The sequence below is a fragment of the Chelonia mydas genome, chromosome 1 (genome assembly GCF_015237465.2).
Source record: "Chelonia mydas isolate rCheMyd1 chromosome 1, rCheMyd1.pri.v2, whole genome shotgun sequence".
Taxonomy (NCBI): domain Eukaryota; kingdom Metazoa; phylum Chordata; order Testudines; family Cheloniidae; genus Chelonia; species Chelonia mydas.
In genome coordinates, this window is record NC_057849.1 from 238,852,443 (window position 1) to 238,873,627 (window position 21,185).

The window sequence follows — 21,185 nt, forward strand, 5'->3', positions numbered from 1 at the left end:
GTTTGTTTTTTGCCAAATACTGCCTGATAGAGTTAGGGGAACGGATGGGAGCAATCTGGTTTAGACGCAATCTAGGTGAGACAAATTATTGTAATAAGTACTAGAGTGCTTCTAGAGAATTTGGTGGTGTGTGAGTTCACCTTTTATTACAGGGATATGCCAGGCCCCTGCCATTACAGTTTTTGGAGTCTGGTGTCATTTTAGATTTATTGATGCTCCTGGATTCTTAGGTACTAGCTATAGTATGTGTTGCCTTTTCTATCTATCTATCACTCTATCAGGAGCGTGTGGCTGTTCCACTCTTAACACAGACTTTGCCCCAATAATCCATGCCTTAGTCATCTAAGGGCTAGTCTACACTTGCAAAGCTAAAGTGCTACCGCTGCAGTGCTTTAATGCGCCCTGTGTGATTATTGTGTTCCATTGACTTGTAATTGATTTTAGCGATGTAAATCTCCCAGGTGTCAAATATAAATTTCTTAAAAAACAAAACAAAACCCTAAAACTCAATCACACAAACACCTGATTTAGCAGTTTATGATAATACCAGCGATAGGAGGCAGAATAAAGATTTTTGACTAAAGATATGGCAGGCAACTATGGTCTTACACTATGACCAGTCCCATATTAGGGACCCATTTACAGCATGGAGCACCTTGGCACAATTGAAATACAAGTTGGACATGACTGGGTAGATGGGACTTTGCAGAGTATTTAAAATGGTTTGTTAAAACTCTTTAAAACAGTGTTCAGTTTTAACTGTATTTTAATCACATCTTTCCTCTACTGTATTGTAGTGGAGGATTCAGTTATTGTACTGTTTGTAGTGTAAACAGGACCTAACAGAACAATGAATTTTTCAAATATTTGGTATAAAAAAGGATGTTTAATTTTTGAGTTTATGCATACTCTGTTAGTAATTAGGGATCCTAAAAATAGATCCCATGTTTAGTTTTAAAGATTTGCAGTTTAACATTCCTGACATTTAGTGGTTTGTGTTATAAACTCAGTGTTTTTACATGTAGGGTTTAAAGTTTAATTTTCTTTTCTGTAGAGGATGTTCGTTATTGGCACAATTCACACCAACAGCTCTGTTACATATTTATACATGAGTTTTGGAACCATCACAGCCTATGGTATAAAATGTCTTATTTAGACAAGTAATAGAATCATCATGACTCTACTCTGAAAATTAATGATGAGATGCACCATATATAGTTTTAAAATGTGCTGTTCATTGCCTATTTATTTTGTGTCCTCCTCCCCCCACACTGCCAGAGCATTGTGATTAAATCATATTTAAATATAATCTTTTGGAAAATTTAACTTCAGTCCTTTTTTAGTTATACAAATGACTTGCAAATAACAAAAGGCTGAAAATTTGAGGGGAAATAGGGTGGAGGGCTCATTGCACTTCTGTTCCTTACAAACAGCTGTAAACTAATTTTCTTTTCAAATGTTAACAAAGGCCTTTCCAGCTTAAACCTCCTATGCCAAGTTTTCATTCCACAATTAAGCTGTGGAAATAGATGTGTAGAATAGAAGGAGTGATCGCGCTGGGTCACCATAATACAGAGAGAGTTACAGGACACATGACAATGAGTTTAATTAACTGTCTGAATGTGTTAAAATGCTGTCTTCTATTTTCATTTCCATCCCTTTCAAATAAGGCCCTGTCCCAACTGTGCTGACCATGGCAGCAATAACTAAATTTTAATAAGGTTACAGTTAGCACAGTTTTCCTGATCTGCGTGGACAGGAGCTCCTTTCTGAGACTCTTGACAGCCAAACATTGTTACAGCTGTACCCCACTAGGTACATTCAGTTATGTAGCATGTTTCTGATTGGAAAACTTCTTGTTTTGCACTGAACAATAAGGTCATGCTAGCTATAACTCTGTTTATTGCAGTCATTGTGGTTTCATTACTACTGTGGACAGGGCATAAGCCTGGATGTTTTGAGAATTTTTTATTATCAGTACATTTAAATCTGCTGCTAGGAAAAACTGCAGGAAGTTATGTTTGTGGACTAGACGGTATTTTCCAGTCCTGGGGTTGGTTGCATCTTCTAGTATATAATTTGCTACTTTTTGGGGAGAGGGAGGAGTGGTAATGGACAACATTAAAGGTGACCTGCAAAGGGAGAAAATTGGGGTTATGCTTTTCCTTTGTATAGTATGTAAGAAGGGTCTGCAAGGTTGTTCTTGTTTTTTAAACATTTTTTTCGCTTGTTTGTTGCATTACTAATTCAGGTTCTGTCTACCTGTAATACACTGATAAGTGAGATCTAGTAAAATAATGACATGACAAAAGCTAAGCAAATGAAAGTCAAGTAATTTGAGAAGAGAAGAAGAATTTGTTTTTTATTGAGAACTGTTTAACTCCAATAACTAACATTGTGGAGAAAAGGATTCCACACTCCCACGCCCTCAGTGCAGGCTTGAGAGCTAGCAATGTATAGTCTCTGAGATATCCAATAAATCCTCCAGCAAAATCAGGGAAGACCAGAGTTGACATATCTGTAATCAGGAAAAAAAAATCTTTTAAAATGTTTCTTTAAAAAAAAAAAAAAAAAATCCTTTGCAAGTCACCTTTAACTATCCACTCCAAAGAGAGTTGCTGTCAGGTGGAATACTATGTATGAGAAGATGCTCATAGTTTGTGTTTGATGTGCATTTACAGTGTCCATTTATGGAATTTGGTTTTATGATAAGGAAGAATGCCAAAGAATTGCAGAGCTCATGAAAAAGTAAGTGATGATGAGTAAACAAGATTTTTGTGCTCTTTATGTGTATGTACGTCTGTATATACATGCACATTATATTGCTTGGATGGTATTACTCCTTTGAATATTAACCCCATTTATACTGGACTTGTTGAAAATAAGCTTGTGTCACACATCACTAAATATTATGTATTTAAAAATAAATGTGTACACAGAATACAATACCTTTACATAATTCAGTATCTCTCAAACTGTATCAGAATGTAATGGGTCATCTGATTTATTCTCTAAAACCTAACAGATTTATTTCAGAGAGTGGCTCAATGAAAAAGTACTACATTGGGGTTAGAATGGATAATTTCCCCCCTCTTTTTGGGGACCTATAGTTTTAAAAGGAATTACCGTTACAGGTGTGCAAGAAAAGGGGTAAGTGGGGGGAGGGGGCATTCATAAAGGATGCCTGCAGCTTTCTTCTTTATTTTTATATGTCCTTTCCATGTTAACCTTGAACTTCTGTTTCTCCCTTTTTTAACAAAATGTGGAAGATTAAGTTCTTTGTCATTTTTCTGAAACGTAAGGCAAGGTCTTAATTAGCTCTGACTTCAGTATATTTATTTGCTTAATAAAACAATTTTCAGTGTTTATACAATCAAATCAGAGATCAAACACCTCACATAAAACCATATATATTCTGTGCAACATTTCATTTCTGATAGTATTACTGATGTCCACTCACCTAGCTTTTTCACTGCTTTCTTTAAGAGTCCAGTGCTGGCAGAGCCCATCCCTTGTCTGCTTACTGCTCTATATCTAATGGCTGGCTCCTTTACCCTGCTATATGCCTGCTTTTTGGCAACATTTGTTTGTTTGTTTTTTTGATGGGGAAGGGGTTGGAGGTGCTTAATTTTTGATGAAATGTTGTAATCAAAGTTTTTGAGGTCTTAGGGTATGTCTACACTGCAGCACTAGTAGACATACATAGAGCAAGAAATACAGAGGTTTATAAGACAGCAAAAAAAGATGATCACTGCATTTCCTACCGCACTGAAGTGGCTAAATTATGACCCAAGAAATAGTTGATAGAGAAACAATTTACGGAAATAAGCAATGATCCCTAGGAAACCTGGGCTTTTAACAGCTAATGTTAGTTAACTAGCTCAAGTTGCAGTTGATGGTAATTAGGTACTCTCAAACTGGTAATTTACTATAATAAAGACTAGTTTTCAGAGGATTCATGCTATTGGAAACCATTTGTAGTGGTTTATAATAACAGCATTTCATATAGATTAAAAAATACCCTGTAGCTCAGCCAAGTGGCTGTGTGCTAGAACTCTTAGCATTCTGCTGCAATTATAAAACAGCTGGGGCAGGAAATTGGTCATTTACTACAAGTTAATGACTGAATTGTGTCTGTTCCCCACCTCCCACCACCAGTCAGAACTAAATAACACAATAAATTCCCTGTACCTTCTGACTGTGGAACCTGTGATTGAGTTTCAGAAATTCAAGTCTTTATGCACAGAATTTGGAGGAAACTTCATCTTGTCCCCAGTCAAGCCATCCTTTTATATAGACTGCAAAAATATATAAACTTCTAGAGTTTTGTTTAATGATTAAAAATAGTTGTGGTTGAACTTGATATTTTCATTTATTTCTGCCTTATGGATTCCCACTTTACTCCTCACTTCCAGTCTAACTCAGCAGGAGCAATTCAAAGCGCAGCAGGGGGCTGGAGCAGGAGCCTCTCCAATGATCCAGAGCTCTGGTGATAGCAAGGAAGTGGATATCTTACGGATGCTTACCAAGGCCAAAGATGAATATACCAAGGTGAGGTTTCTTCTGTGTAAAATTTCCTTTGGGCCATGATAACATGACTCCACCTCTTGTCATTTTGTCTTCTAATGGATTTATGTTCTTTTTGTAAAATTACTTTGCAAACACCAAATAATTACAGGGTGTTGGAGCAGTATGCCTGATGTGGTTTTCCCTGACAAAACATGCAAAACAAGTTCATGTTTGTGAATCAGTATCTTCCAAGGAAAATAATACATATAGGGATTTTTGGTTTTCTGTGGGGGTATTATTAAGTGATCATAGAATCATAGGACTGGAGGCAGGGGTGAAAGTAACTGAGGCCACTTACTGGTATGGGGCGGGGCCTCGGGTGGAAGGGGCGGGGCTGGGGGGTTAGCATCCTCCACCCAGCCTTTCCAGTCTGGCTGGCCTGCGCTGCCCAGGGCTTCCGTGTTGATTTAAAGGGCCCGGGGCTCCGGACGCCGCTGCTGCCATAGGAGTAGCGGCGTCCGGAGCCCCGGGCCTTTTTAAATCGCCGGCCCCTGGGCAGCTGCTCCCTTTGGCCCCCCATCCCCCGTTGGTGGCCGGGGGGGCCAAAAGGGGCAGGAACGTTAAAACGCTTCTGTGTCCTTTGCTGCAGCAGCACTTTAACATTGCCGCCCCTTCCCCCCCACCCTCCGTCGGTGGCCCTGCCGGTACGGACCCTACCAGCAGGGCCACCGACAGGGGAGGCAAAAGGGGCAGGGACATTAAAACGCTGCCGCGGAAGCACTTTAATGTGGGCTGGGTATGGGCGTGTGCGGGTTCTTACCGGTACACAGTACCGGCCTGTACCGGCTCACTTTCACCCCTGACTGGAGGGGACCTTGAGAGGTCATCTAGTCTAGTCCTCTGCACTCATGGCAGAATTAAGTATTGTCTAAGTCATGTAAGCTTATGGGATACATTTTAGTGACTTTGATTTTGACACATGAATCTCACATTCTCCTTGCATATTCATTGGTGCCTAAGAGCTGTAACTTTGGTGTGGATGACATGCTCATGGTGGCTTCTAGCTGCTGGGAAGTTATTCTCAGTCTCTTTGACAACTATCTCATGTCTTTTGCACACGTTAGTTTTGGTTGAGAAGACCTCTAGCATGTAAGTAACTGTTTTTAAATGTAGTTGGTGAGATGTAGTTTAGTCATTGATGGATGGAAATGAAAAGGTTTGAAACCTAGTATAATTCGATCCCACATGCTTCCTCTGTGTTCTGGAGTTTCTAAGACACCTAAGTAACTAATGGATTAATTAATTTTCTTCTCTTTATTACTGAGCAGCCCAGAATGTTTTACCTTTCAGAATAAAAGTCTAATCATTTCAATTATTTATATCAATGGTGTAAAGTATTTCAGAGCCTCCGTTGGATCCTGCTGCTGTTTCCTGTCTTTCATATGCAGCACCGTTGAATAATGAGCTCATAACATATAAGAGTTTTGGGTCTGGGAATATATATATATTTTTAACACAAGCAATTTAAAGAAAGGTGATTTTATTTCTTTTGTGAAATGTGGTTACTAATAAGATTTTAAGCAGGGCTGTAGTGAATTTTCTCAGCTCCCATGAAATGTAGCCTTTGTTTCTTGTGGCACAGCTGCTTTTGAAGCCAGCATCTTGAGACCTGTTCTGTGTAAGAGGTGGGTTTAATGCTTTAAACAGACGACAAAAAGAAGACTTGTTGGTGTAATTTAATCCTGAATTGGTACCTAGGCTTGGATCAAAACTTTTTTGCCTCATATACAATAAAGAGTTTACAACTAATTTGAATAGCCACTATTGAAAGAACTATAATGGTACCTTCTGGAAAATCTAGAAAAACATTAGGCTTGTGCTCAGATACCTTGATGATGAATACATGATAGAGGAAATTCTCTCCCTCTCCCTTTATACATATAAATGTATGTAGTAGGATATAGAGGAAGAGAAATACAAAAATATTTTGTTCAGAGATATGTGTGCAAACAAAGTCTTGGAATATTTTGTAAATTTGCTGCTGCTGCTTATGCCCCACATAATCCTATGTTTGTGGCATCATAATTGGTTGCCAAGGAAATATTCTGCAACAGAGCACTTTGCCTTCAGCTGGGGCATACGCAGCAGGAATAGCTGACCTGGTACAGACTAGAGATCATGTTTTTCATGACAGTGTCCTTAGTAACATAAAATTAGGAAAAGAGGAGCGGGACAAATTGTGATACACAGATTTATTTTTACATTAAATCAGGGGTATCATTTCAGAAAATTTCGGGAGGAGGGGTCAAAGTTGCATCAGCATCCACAGCATTGTTATAGGATATATTATACCCTGCAGAGTTCAGGGAAGGGGCAAAAAGTGAAAGACATAATGGAGCATATAGACCTATGAAAAGTCAGAGGAGGAAGGCAAACCAAGGTCTGCAGGAGGCAGCTATCCCCCTTGCCTCATAGCAAATGACACACAGGCCTCAAGGCCACTATACTTCACAACTACCGTGATTTTTGGCCACTTCATGACTATTACGCTTTCTTTCCAGCTTATGTCTCAAGCCAGTGATTGTGCTGAAATCAGCTTGTCAAGTCTGCTTATTAACCCTTCTGCATCATCTGTGATTCGGAAGGATAATGGAAGCCTCGTGAGCCATAGAGTAGGAACAGACAAGATAAACAAGCAGGTTTCAGTGCATTCAAGAGGTGTGTTTTCTTTCATTTAAGTCCAGTGGTAAAATTCTCCAAAGAGCCGAAGTGACTTAGGACTTAAGGCCATGTCTATATTGCCAGGCAGCTCAGACTAAGGGGGTGAGCATAGCAGTGTGCATCAAAGTGCTGCGCTGTAACTCCCCGTGTGGATGCTGCATGCACAAATTTAAAGGTGAAGGAACTCCAGAGGGATCTAACAAAGCTAGGTGAATAAACAACACAATGACATATGCCGTTTGGTGTTGATTAATGCAAAGGAAACTTTTCTTAACACAAATATATATTTTAATGTTATTGGCACACACTTCCCTCTTCCATACTGGATCTTCAAATTGTTGTTCTGATGTTGTCTTTCTAAGCCATCCATATGTAACTGGTTTTAAAGGGCAACTGCAAAGCAAGAGTGAAACTTTAGTTAAGCCCAGATTTCTGCCCTGGCACTAAAGGTTCCTGACACTACTTCCCACAAGGACAGAAGGTTCCATTAACCAGGCCTTGGGGCATTGAGCATAGAAATCAGTATAAACTAATTTTTTAAGAAGTTTCTCTTGCCCTCTGCAAAATCCTCTTGGTACTTCCTAGTTCATTTGAAGAGCTCCTAAAATTCACCATTATGCGCCATCAAATACCACTGCACTTGGATTGACAAGACTTCTGACATTTGAGATACCCCGGACATCTTCAGTGAACTAGTGTATACTAACAGGTTTTCACAACGAGGGGAAAAAACTGTAGCAGGTTAGCTTATGTAGCTCTCTGTGCTGAATGCTGCCCATCCAGCCTAGCCAGAGGGCATTCAGTACAGCATTTTATGGTTAACTCAAGTTCCATTTTTGCTTTGCAGTTCTCCTTTCAGGGCAAAGTTTACTTTTTGGTTGTCATAGTTTCCCAGTTCTGTTGCTTGAAGCAGTTGCTGACCTTATGCCAGATGGGCACAGCATGAAGGAAGATTCAAGAACTGAAATAACGTTTTCCACTTCACTGCTAGCAACCCTTTTGGCATGTCTGTGTTTGTGCCTCCAAAAACCAGTGCTGAAGGCAGCATCTGAGCTAGAGGTTGAAGCAAAATGGCAGGAGCCCAGGTGTATGAATTGAACTTTGGTTCTCCTTCATGACATTTCCTCCCCTGAGCACCATTTTAGGAGTTACATGCCTGGCCACACAGCCACTAAACTATTTTTGAGAAGTAGTTGGCAGTTATGGCAGTTCCCTCAAGCACAGCATTCCATAGAACCAGGACATAAATATGCTGCCTTCTCTAACGGCCCTCAAGATCTTCTTTATTGGCCTCCTCATGCAGTCATTGAACCAATCTGTCCCTCTCTTTCTCATTAGTTTTCCCGTGTTGATAGGTGTATTAGAAATGGATGCACTGGATAGTTTTCAGTCCACTCTACCTTGTATATCTCTCAAGTTTATTTTTAACTGTTTGGTAGCTATTCTGGCTTATGATCAGTCCTTTGAATCCTGCCAGGTTTACGTCTGCTACCAAGACCACCCAGTCATTTCTTTAGTAGTACCATAGTACCTAGGAGCCCTTGCCATGTCCAGGACCCCACAGTGCTAGGCACTGGATAGACACAGAATGAAAAGATGGTCTCCACCCTAAGGAGCTTACATTCTAAGACAAGAGCCAGTACATGGATATAGACACATGGGGGAGTACAACGAAACAGTAAGACTTGGGTCAGCATGATAGGCAATGGTCTCTGAACACCAAAGGCCTAAGAGCCCAATTGTTGTAATAATTACATAGGAATTGCCATACTGTATCAGACTCGTGGTCCATCTGTTCCAGTATTCTACTTCCAGCAATGCATAGAACCAGATGCCTCAGAGGAAGGTGCAAAAGCCCAAAGTGAACAATTAAAGAATGACCTGGACATAAGGAAAGCTTTTTCCTAACATTCATCAGTTAGAGTTTGGTTTATGTTCTGAAGCTTGAGGATTTATAGCTCCTCCGCATTTTTGTTTGTTGTGTCTAATTAACTTGTTCTTGTTATTAGTACAAATATTTAATCCTTCTGTGAATCCTGCTTATCTGTTGGTCACAGTAGTATCTTGTATCAGAGTTCCATGGGCTGATACTTCTTTCTTTATTCAGTGCATAATTTCCTTTTATCAAATTTCTATTTGTTGTTAGTCAATTATGAGAGGGTAAAGAAAAACATTTGATTTACTTTTTCTGTACTATTCATTATTTTGTATACCTCCAGCATGTTTCCTCTTCTTTGCGCCTTCTCTAAACTAAATATTCCCAGTTTCTCTTCATATTTTAGTCTTTCCATACTGCTAATCATTTTTGTCAAGCATCTCTGAATCCCCCTCTGCTTCTGCCCTATCCTTTTTGAGATAAGAATACCAGTTAACATATCAGTATTTAACAAGCGAACATATTGACTCTCAAATGCTAACCAATCAAATACTTTAATTTTTTTCCTTAAGATTTTAAGTGTGTATAAACTATACTGTTATCTGACTGTCGATGGCATGAGACCGTTATCTAGAGGAGATCAGCAAGTATAACCTTCAACCCTAGAAAAAAAGATTTAAAATATAGTGCTCCCTTACAACCCTGTTTTTTAAAGAAACAGAAACTTGTAAAAATAGTAAACAAAGTGATTTATTGTACGGCCAAAATAAACATTATTTTTATAGGCCATCTCTAAACTTTGTTCCATGTAATTTTCAGTGGAAAAACCATAGGATACCGACTATCAAACTGACACACTCGTGTGCTCTAATCTTCTCTCCATTTCCTTTGCTTCTTTTTCCTCTTCCTTTTTTAAAACCAGCAGTAATCCACACAGGAGCATTAGAGAAAAAGAAATATGTGTTGAATTGCAAGGCTTATGCTTTTTTGAGGGTGGCAGTTGTCTCTCAATAGAGCTATATCTGCCAGGCAAGTTGAAATTATGAGGTTATGAAAGTATTAATGTAAAATATGTAAGAGGTGCCTATTGATAGCCTATAAATATATATGCATATAAATCCTTCAGGTACCTAAACTACTTACAAGCCATAACAGAACTATCTGTTTACTGACAGAAAACCTGTAGCTGTGGTCTGGTCTCTAAGGTGCCAGGTTGGTTTTGCCTTAAGTACAGGAAAAGGAAAAGATGAGGAAGGGAATTGGGATTTTTTTCTTTTTTAAAGGCTCACATACAAAGCATTGTGGTCTTGAGTCCGTAAACTTACATATGCTAACGTTTCTAGCCAATGAGATTGACTTCTATTCAGTATCCTCATTTATCACAATCAGTTGTCAGTCTTGCAAATGGTGGTATTTCTTGAAGATTTAACCAGTTTGGGATTTTGATACAAAGTTAGGGGAGAACATCCCTTAAGAAAGTGGTAGTTCCTTTCATTCCAAAATATGTTTTATTTCTTTTGCAGTGTAAGACCTGTTCAGAGCCAAAACAAATGACCAGTTCCTCTGCTATCTATGACAACCCCAACCTGATCAAACCAATACCAGTGAAGCCCAGTGAAACTCAGCACCAACAAGTACCTCAGCAAGGCAAGGTACACTTTAATTTGCACTCTGACTAGTGCTGCCATAACATATCAGGCACGGGAGGATGCTTGTGTAGATCAAATAGTACAATAATGTGAAGTGGAATTAGGGTAAATGGGATGGTCTTAATGCAAAATTAATCTTTCTTTACAAAAAATAGCTTTTCTGTATAAAATTAGGTTATTTAAAACATAGATGTTGTATGCTGATTTAAACAAAAACAATTGATCTCTCAATTCAGGAATGTTGTTGTGGTTGCAGGCAGACCCCCAACTAGCCAGTGGAATAGGGCTTATTTTATTATTCATTTATTAATTTAAATGTGTGCAATTGCCTTTCCATACATGATAGATGCCTTTCATACAACTTAAAAATACATCACAATGCAAAGTCCAGCAAGCTACATCCATTCTGCCATGGTAAGGAGAGAGACAGAAAGTGACACTACTTCCCACAAGGACAGAAGGTTCCTTCCTTCCCCTTCATAACCTTTGGGCTTTTCTAATATTTTATTAGTGACTGTAAGAGGAGACCCTTCTCTCTAGGCATTGAAAGTGAAGTAGGTACCTTTTTTCTGGAGGTAGCATTTTTCTCCCAGACGAGGAGTTTCAAGGCTGTTTAAAAATCCTTTCCTCCCACATGATAGAATCATTAAATAATCCTCTTGAGAGGAGGAAGTATGGGTCAATTGTCTTGGCTGTTTCTTAGATACTGCAAGGTAACACTTCAGACAGTTAATGTAGCTTCTGGTGCAGACAAACTATGTTCACTTATTCTCTTTTTCCTCGCAGAACATGGACTCCGAACCACAACACTTATCTTTGACAGCACTGTTTGGAAAACAAGAAAATCCTACCATTTACCAAGATCTCCCAGAACAGTCACAGAAAAAGCACCAACTTAATCTTTCCATCAGGCAGAGGGTAGTGCGTTCGCTGTCCTATGAGGAACCTAGCAGACATTCACCCTCAGCAGAGAAGCAGCTTTGCCCAGCTATTCAAAAACTTATGGTGCGTGGGACAGACCTTCATCCACTCTCTGAGCTTCCTGAGAATCGACTGTGTGAAAACGGCAATGTCCGCTCCATAGGGGAGGTTTTCACTGGGCTCTTCCAGCCTGTGACTTCTCATGGTATTGTAGCATCTCATCCAGCCCAGGACACAGCTGGCACTCAAAGCTTGTTACAGAAACTGCAGGGACAGTCAGGATCAGTGACCAAAATGGACCCAAGTGCAACAGGTACTGTAAGTTCAACAGCTTCAATCTTCAGCAGGACTTCTGCTGCTACAGCATCAGCAGCACAGATAAATAACATGACCCAGCCACATCTGGTATATTTCAATGGCTCTCTTCCAACCCAGACTTTAGGGCCTCAGACCATTGGTAAAGAACAGTCCAAAGTTCCTAGACAGCCACTTTCCCTCTCTGGCAACCAGTCAACCAATTCTGGAGTGATTTCACCCCAAGAGTTACTGAAAAAACTCCAGATAGTGCAACAGGAGCAACAGTTACATGTGTCCAGCAGACCTACCTTGGCAGCTAAGTTTCCTGTAGTTACTCAGAACACCAACACTCTAAAACCTTTGGACTCCTGGATAGACAAGACATCAGGTGCACAAAAGCAGAGCCCTCTCTTTCAGGTAAACATGATTTAAGGAACTAATGCCTGTGGGGAAGGTATCTAGGAATCTTTTGAGCTGCAGTGCAACAGAATTCAGTTTTATAAGGCTGTTCTCTAATTCCCATTATTTCTCTCCTACCCCAACAAATCTCAGGCCATCAGACTCATTTTCATTTTATTTTGCTCTTGTACTGCTGGGGTCTGTGAGCCATATCCAGGTTAGTCTCAACAGAAGCAATGCTCCTATGCCAACATTAAGAAGTCCTGATTTCCCTAGCTTTAGTAATGTAAATACTGAAGGGTCTAATCTTTCCCGATCACTAATGACCATAGATGCTTCAGGCATAGATTTTTCTTATGCACTTAAGATACATACCTAATTACTGGCTTTGTGTCATTGTTTTCAAGTTCTAGTCAGATGAGTGTCTCCTACATGTGATTCAGAATCAAAATGAGTCAGCATTCCCCTTGCCCAAAGTGCCCCTTGTCCATGAATTTAAACAATGTATGGAAGCGTTTCTTCACGTTCATATAAGAGCTAAAGCCAGAACAGATCAAAACATAAAAAGCTTTAGAACAGGACCAGTGAATCCCACCAATGTGATGTGACAATGAAGAAGTTGGTTACTGCCTCTGTAGGGGACCTGATAGGACTAATCACTGGTTCTTGTATTTAACATTGTAATTTTGATTTTCTTTTTTTTTTTTTTTTAACATCTTCAAATAATACTCTATCTAGGTCTGTGTTCCATCAGCATGATTTCTCTGATTCCCTTAATTAAGTAACAGTCCATTCTTTTCTAGCCACTAAGGATGAGGCAGTTCCCTACACTGCTAATCTGATTTTCTTGTGCCATAACAGCTACTTGTAGTCATTCAACAATTTTCTACTTTTTATATCAGTGTTTTTATTGAAAAATATTTCTAGTGTCTCTTTTTATCTTTCAAAAAACTAAACCTGAATGTTGGTGATTGTGCTTCATGGAACTGTCTGGCTTTGGTGCCTTAGAAAATTCAAGAAACTTGAGGAACTGTACTATTCCTATGGTGTTTCAAGAACCACCACAAGTGCAGTTACAAAATGTCACATTATAGTTGACTATTACTGCTGTCCTTGTTGCTGGAGCAGAACCACAGCTAGTTTAGCTTCCTTGTAATGGCTTCCATGCTCAAATGTCCTCACAAAAAGTCCAGTTCCAGGGTGAGCATCTAAAGACTCTCTTGGCTTCTTTGTTAACTGATAGTCTGGAAGGCCTGTAATTGTGCTGGAACCTAGCAGCCCCACTGGAAAGCTGATTGCTTTACAGTTCTGGTGAATGAAGTCCAGAAGCTGTGAGTAAGGATATTACTTTGAAGAGCCAGAAAACTCTTCAGAAATGCTCCAAATTTGTGAATAATGAGAAGAAAAAAGTTGCTAACTTTATTTTCCAACTCACTCAAATATGGGCACACTCTTCTTGACTTTCCTCACTTTACCAGACTAGCCATAACCATCCCTTTTTACTTTAGAGAGTCTTGCTACTCGGAGAAGTCTGAAACAAAATTCTTTAATCAACTTTAATCAAGTTGGTCAAAATTCTTTAATCAACTAGCCAGCAATTTGAAGCCACATTTGTCACTAAACCCACTGGTAAGAGCTGAAAATTTCCAAACTTTGGGATTCATTTGGGTAATTCTTTGTATGGTCATGTTTTCTGTGGGTTAGTCAGTGAAATTTTGCAGAAACAATTGCTTACAAAGGTGAATTTTGACTTAGCCACCAGTGGAGATTACTATTTGCGGTGACATAACTAAGGGCTTGTCTTCACATACAGCGCTACAGCAGCGGAGCTGTACCAGTGCAGCTGGGCTGCTGTAGCGCTTTAGTGAAGAACGTACTACACCAATCGGAGAGCTTTTCCTGTCAGCACAGTTAATCCACCTCCTTGAGAAGTGGTAGCTATGTCGATGTGAGAAGATCTCTTGTTGATATAGCGCTGTATACACTGGAAGGTTAGGTTGATATAACTGCATTGCTCAGGGGTGTCGATTTTTCACACCCCTGAGTGACTTAGTTATACTGATACAAGTCTGTAGTGTTGACCTGGCCTCAGTCCTAATGAATAAAAACAGAACATAAGAATGGCCATATTGGGCCAGACCAGTGGTCCATCTAGCCCAGGATCCTGTCTTTCAACAATAGCCAATGCCAGGTTCTTCAGAGGGAACAAACAGAACAGACAGTCTTTGAGTGATCCATCCCCTGTTGTCCACTCCCAGCTTTGGGCAGTCAGAGACTAGGGACAGCCAGAGTATGGGGTTGCATCCCTGACCATCTTGGCTAATAGCCATTGATGGACCTATCCTTTATGAACAGATCTAATCTTTTTTTTAAACCCCATTATAGTTTTGACCTTCACAACATCCCCTGGCAACAAGTTCCACAGGCTGATTATGCATTGTGTGAAGAAGTACCTCCTTTTGTTTGTTTTAAACCTGCTGCCTGTTAACTTCATTGGGTGACCCCAGTTCTTGTGTTTATATGAAGAAGTAAAGAACGCTTCTTCATTCACTTTTTACACACCATTTGTGATTTTATAGACTTCTATCAGATCTCCCCCCTTAGTCATCTCTTTTACAAGGTGAAAAGTCCCAGTCTTATTAATCTCTCCTTATAAGGAATCTGTTCCATACCCTTAATAATTTTTGTTGCCCTTCTCTGTACCTTTTCCAATTCTAATATATTATTTTTGAGATGGGGAGACCAGAACTGTACACAGTATTCAAGGTGTGGCCATATCATGGGATTATATAGTGGCGTTATGGTATTATCTCTTATTATCTATCCATTTCCTAATTGGTTACCTTTTTGTTAATAACTAAGTCACAGTAACTGCTTTTGTTTTCACTGGGTGAGGGAGATTGCATGCTATAAGTGTGAGAAGTTGTCTAACTCACTATGAAACGTGCACACAGCATGGCAAAAACGAGCTATTCCAACCTAGAAAATAGTCAAGGGTCAAGCTAAACATTATAAACCAGTTTGTACTAATAGGAAATAGCAAAAATATAAGACATCTCAGAAAAAGAGATTGATAAGAGTGATAGTGACCTCATTTTGCATGTGTTTGAAAAGGGCAAAAAAGCAGTAATTATACCTGGGTAAACCTGAGTTGGAAAGTACAACCGTTCAGAATGGAACTTGATACTGGGTTCATAATCTTAGTAATTTTACTAGAAGAATTCAAAGAGAAACAATAGCTGAGAGCAAAAATATGTACAGGGGAAAGTCATTCCAGAGATTACAACTGTAAATGTGCATAAAATGCAACAACAATTATTGTAATTCCAATCCCACCTTGCTTGGCAGAGCATTACTCAAGAAGATTCATATTGACTGACAGGATATGGCTTTATTGGCTGAGACACCAACAACCACTAGTGTACTACCTTTGAAACATTCAGCGTTGTTGAAAAGACCTATTACAGACTATAAAAATGATTAAGATCTGATTAATCATTAGTACCACTACCAACCTAGATTCTGTAAGGCATGACCTATTCCATTCCATTGGGTCAGAGAGTAGACACAAACTTAGAAAGACTAGTTAGAATAGGATTTCCTATAGAATTCAGTGACTTGGCCAAGCAAGTTACACCTATTATTGAAAAAGATGGGAAGGTAAAAATCTGTAGAGACTTTAAAATCAGGGTCAGTCCCTCTCAATGTGTCTCAGTATTCTTTACTATAGACCAGTGGTTCCCATACTGGGGTTCGTGAAATGTTACAGGGGGTTCTCGGGGAAAAAAATCCCTAATGGCGGACGGAGCTGTCCCTAGGGACCCCAGGCAGCACGGGGCCAGCAGCCCAGAGCCCGTGGACTTCCAAGGGCTAAGCAGATCAAAGCAAGCATATCTTTCACAGAGAGGAGATTTAAACTTCAAGACTCCTTATAAGAAATAGAAAGGGAGGTGGATATTTTTGGCTGTTTTTTAATTTAAATAGGCAGCCTAGTATTGTTTTTAAAATTATTATGAAGAACAAGTTTAAGCTTGTTGTAACGTGCGTTGTTTGCCTGGACTGCTCAAGACCTGAATGCTTGTGTAGGAGGAACTCTTTGAGTTGGCTTCTTAAATACCTTCATGCTGTTTCACATCTGATACTCCTTGGTGACACATAGGAGCATTGTCTTTATAACAGGTTTATTCAAAGTGATACAAGCTACGAAAGTGAGATCTTGGAAGAGTGTTGCTGTTTTCATAATGTAATAAAAATACTGTAATGATAAATAATTAATAATAGTGTATAATAAGCATGTCATAAAAGCAAATTTTATATTTCCAAGATCACTGCTTTTATAGTTTATACTCAGATAAAGGAGAAAATCCCTGGAAATACTCATTTTTAGGAGGGGGTTCGCAAGACTTGACATTTTAGTGAAAGGGGTTCACAGGTTGTTAAAGTTTGGGAACCACTGCTATAGACTGAAGACTTGTTTGCCACCTGTCCAGCGAATAAACATTTCAATGAAATAGATTTGGCACAAATACATTTTTACATGCTGATGCAAGATTAGTTAAAGCAGATCCTGACAATAAGTGCACCGAAAAGTCTGTTCCTTATAATTGTTTATCATTTGGTATGGTATCTGCTCCTACTACAGATCAAAGGACAGTAAAGCAAATTTTATGATGTCTGCCAGGAATAGAATGCTGTCTCGACAATATCTTCATTGTTGGGAAAAAAAGACCAAGGGTATTTAAGGAACAGATAAGATTCTTCAATGATGAGGAGACTATAGCTTGCATTTTCTCAACAGTCCTGACACATTACAAACCCAGTTTTAAATTGGCTTGTGATGTATCTCCATATGGCATAAGAACTTTCAACTCCCATATGGAAAGGAAAGACTAGTTGCCGGGAAAAATAGTAAAAGCTGAACAGAGTTATGCCCAAATGTACAAAGGATGCACTCAGCCTAGTGCTAGACTGATTCAGGAAAGTATCCATATTAAAGGCAACAAGTAAGCATGTTTAATTCCCCATGGGAAAGCATTGATCACTAATGGAATTTAAGAATCTGTTCTGAACAGGGATGGTCTTAAGTACATGCTTAAGTGTTTTCATGAATTTATGCCACGATCATAAGAGTACCTACTGTAGCCTTGACATTATACAAATAATGTATTCTATTTACAATAGACCACTTACCCCACTTCTTAGACCAGCCGTAAATCAGTTACACACTTTCAATATAGGGCGTTATTTCTATCTGCATAAATGTGGTATTTTGCAGTGGTGGTTGTACTCAGTGGTGGTACAACTGGTATATTTTATTTGTCACAAATAAAACATTTAATACATTTGAAAAATACCATAATTTCTGAATTAAACTTGGAAAGACATCTTTTTTAGGTATGACAGGCCAGTTCATGAAAATGCCTAGAAACATTTACCTCATGGTGGAATGAACTTTCCAGTCACAAAAGATTCTTTCATACCAGATGAGGTACTTGGGTAATAATTAACCTGCAATCACAAATATTTAAGAAAGGGAGTTTCTGAACAGCAATAATAACTAGGCTACAGATAAATTTGGCATCCAGAGTTTGAATTTCAGATGTAATCAACAGCAGAAGAGTGCACCAATTGTCTAGAAGAGCATGGCAACAAAACCATGTTTGTTACCCTGGTTTTAACCAACAAAATCTTGGCAACAGCTACATCTGGAATTTGCGGAGACATTTTTAGGTGAAATGTTTTTAGTCCTAAGTGATACTTGCTAAAAATGTCCAGAAGTCCATAACACGTACTCTAACTGCTAATGGTCTAAGAGACCCATTTGATACATATATGGAATTCCAAGCAGCTAATGTGTGATAGTAGGCCCCAATTTACATTACAAGAATTCCAATACATTTCTCAGCTCAAACAATATAACAAAAATTAACCAAGTGCCATGTTATCCAGCTGCTAACAGCATTGCTGAATATTAAACAGAGACATTGAAGCAAATACTTTGTTTCAAAGCAGCATATTTTTTCTTGTTGTCCTATTGCAGTGCTATACAACTGACAACAAACTAAACTCCTGTTGTGCTGATGGTGAGTCAGAGACTTAAGTCTTGATGTGGTGAAGCTGGAGATAAATCAGTGCATGTTGAATGAACAGGTTAAATTCAGAAAAAAAATCGTTAGCAACATTTTTAGGAAGGTGATTTGTGTCCTTATGAGGAATTATTCAAAGATAAGAGAAATGGGTGACTGGCAAAGTAATGTCAAAATAGACTGAGCGCTGGTCTACACTACTGCGGTAAATCGATCTAACTTACGCAACTTCAGTTATGTGAATAACGTAAATGAAGTTGACGTAGTTAGATCCATTACTGTGGTGGCTACACTGTGCTGTGTCGATGGGAGAACTTCTCCCGTTGACTTCTCTTATGCTTCTCGGGGAAGTGCTCTTCCATTGATTTAGCATGTCTTCACCAGAACCGCTAAATCGACACTCACTGCATCAATTGCAGTGGTGCCGATTTACCGGTAAGTGTAGATATGCCCTGAGTGTCCTACATTGGCAACGTTGAATTTGGCACCTACACACCTGCTAGCTTAAGAGATCATCTCAAAGGTGTTTTATCTGAAATTACTCCGTTACCAAAGATTCTTTAGGACCTTCAAGCCATAGTAATCACACTCAAAGAAAGTTGCAGGAGGTACTACAGAGATTACAATAATAGTACCAGAATTAACCTCTGACATTTCCAATGGAAGTTTAGAAGCCATTGGATAAATTTTGTCACTTGGGTAACTGAAAATATCTGAACTAAATAGCTAAACTGAAAAAAGTCTCCTTTGTGTTGAAGGAGACTGTCCTCCGCGTGTAAGGAAGCTACTTAAATGTTAGAATTTATGAACATGTAGAATCTCATTTGTTAACAACAAATTTTTAAATGTGTTACACAGAAAATTTAAGACTTCATTTACAAGAAATAGGTACATATATTTTCTATTCTTATCCTGAGACAAATATTTTAGGTGTGAGGATCACTTAGGTATTGCATTAGCCAAATATTAGCTTGCTCAGTCACCAGTACATGGCAGGGTTGCTTACACACTTAGCCTCTGTTTTACGTATACTAGTGAAAAGCAGTTCCTCTCCATGAAAAACAAATAATTCTTAAGTGATGCCTACTAAACTACATTGTATATTTGCTTATGACTAGAATAAGTCCATGCTATTAAAAGCACAACATACTACCTCTAAACTTCTGTTACAGATTCTTATTCCTCAGATTGTATACAGCAAAATGGTATCTTGGATTTTTAAGAACCTGACACTGAATCCAAATTCTGTAGAAGCATATTACTTTTATTTTAGCTAGAAACATCCCTGCCAGCATTAGTCATTTTGTTAGACCAGAACCACTAATAAGTAACACTAGGGGCCACCAGTGTTCCAAGCACAGACATGAATGTACCACCTTCCCTGTTGGCTGTCAGCAGCCACACAATGAGTTTGGGGAGACCTGCCATTACCATGCAGGGAACACAGACTTGCTTCTTTCTGTTATGATTGTGGGGGAATAGCAATTGCAGGTAAATAATTTTTTTTAAAAGCTGTCTGGCTTTGAAAAGCAGAGAAACAACAGTGCAGTTAGTGAGAGGCATTGGCACAGTATACATATTGCATGCTTTTTCATATCCACAGATCCTTTTAGAAAGTTTTTCTGCTCCTGTAAATTTACCATCAGAAAGTAGCTTGAGAACTTAGTCCTTTTCTCTCTCTCTCACTCTTTTGAGTGACTGCCTACTATGGTAAATAGTGCCCAAATAGTTTAGATAAAATAACAGTAAATATTTGTTTTGTCATTATCATGTTGGTCCCAGGATATTCGAGACACAATGTGAGTGAGGTAATATCTTTTACTGGACCTACTTCTGTTGTTGAGAGATACAAACTTTCAAGCTTACATAGAGCTTTAGAAGATGCTACTATGGATGTTTGTCCATATTAAAAAAAAAAAAACAATCATGACAATATTGCTCCCCCCCGGGGAGCCTCTCAAATAACGCCAGATACTTGGGCAGTGAGGAAAGCTACAGATTAGAATTTAGGTCCATTACTACAGCTTTGTGGCAAACATTTAAAGAGCACTTGTCACATTATCTTATTCCTACCAGCATCATGGGGTGCTACACATTTAATAGTTCTAAATATACCCCAAAATTAAAAGGATAAAACTCTGCAGGCTCACAATCTACTTTCAAATCAGTATGTGCCTCCCTACTTAGACTAAAATTAAGGGAACACTGACAGAATCATAGTAGCATCTAGGTTTCTGGTAAAGATGTTCTCTTTTTCTTTAAAGGTTTTTTTAGTCTAGTGCATTGAGCATGGGCCAGGAAGTCAAAACTAGATTCTGTTCCTGACTCTGCCAACAACTCATTATGGAACTTTGGGCAAGTCACATAACCTCCTGTTCCTGTTTTCCTATCTGTAAAATGAGGATGCATACCCCGCAAAGTATTTTGAGAGCTATAGATGAAAAGTACTATATAGCACTATTAAGTTCAAAATATTTATTAAAGTACACTCTCATATTAGCAAGCATATTCTCAAAACCCAAACTGGGGGACATGTAAGGACCATCCTTATAAGAAGGACCTCAAATGTTGCAGTTTGTCATTCTTCTACAGTGCTAGTATTTATAATAGTTTAACTTTTATAATAAGATGATTTTATATTTAAGTAATTTGCTGCTTATATAAACTTATTACACTTGAGATTCAGTACTGCAATCTTGAATTGGATGGGTGGTTTTGGGCCCCAGA

General features: G+C 38.8%; 1 protein-coding gene across 3 annotated transcripts in view; it reads left to right on the forward strand.

The window, feature by feature from the left end:
• Positions 1-21,185, forward strand: part of DCP1B (decapping mRNA 1B) — a 57,069-nt gene that overhangs the window by 30,616 nt on the left and 5,268 nt on the right. For all 3 annotated transcript variants that reach the window (XM_007070830.4, XM_043540217.1, XM_037877810.2), the window contains 4 exons: positions 2,682-2,748; positions 4,416-4,551; positions 10,630-10,758; positions 11,542-12,390. In XM_007070830.4, the coding sequence (XP_007070892.2) occupies positions 2,682-2,748; positions 4,416-4,551; positions 10,630-10,758; positions 11,542-12,390 (1,181 nt within the window). The remainder of the gene's footprint in view (positions 1-2,681; positions 2,749-4,415; positions 4,552-10,629; positions 10,759-11,541; positions 12,391-21,185) is intronic.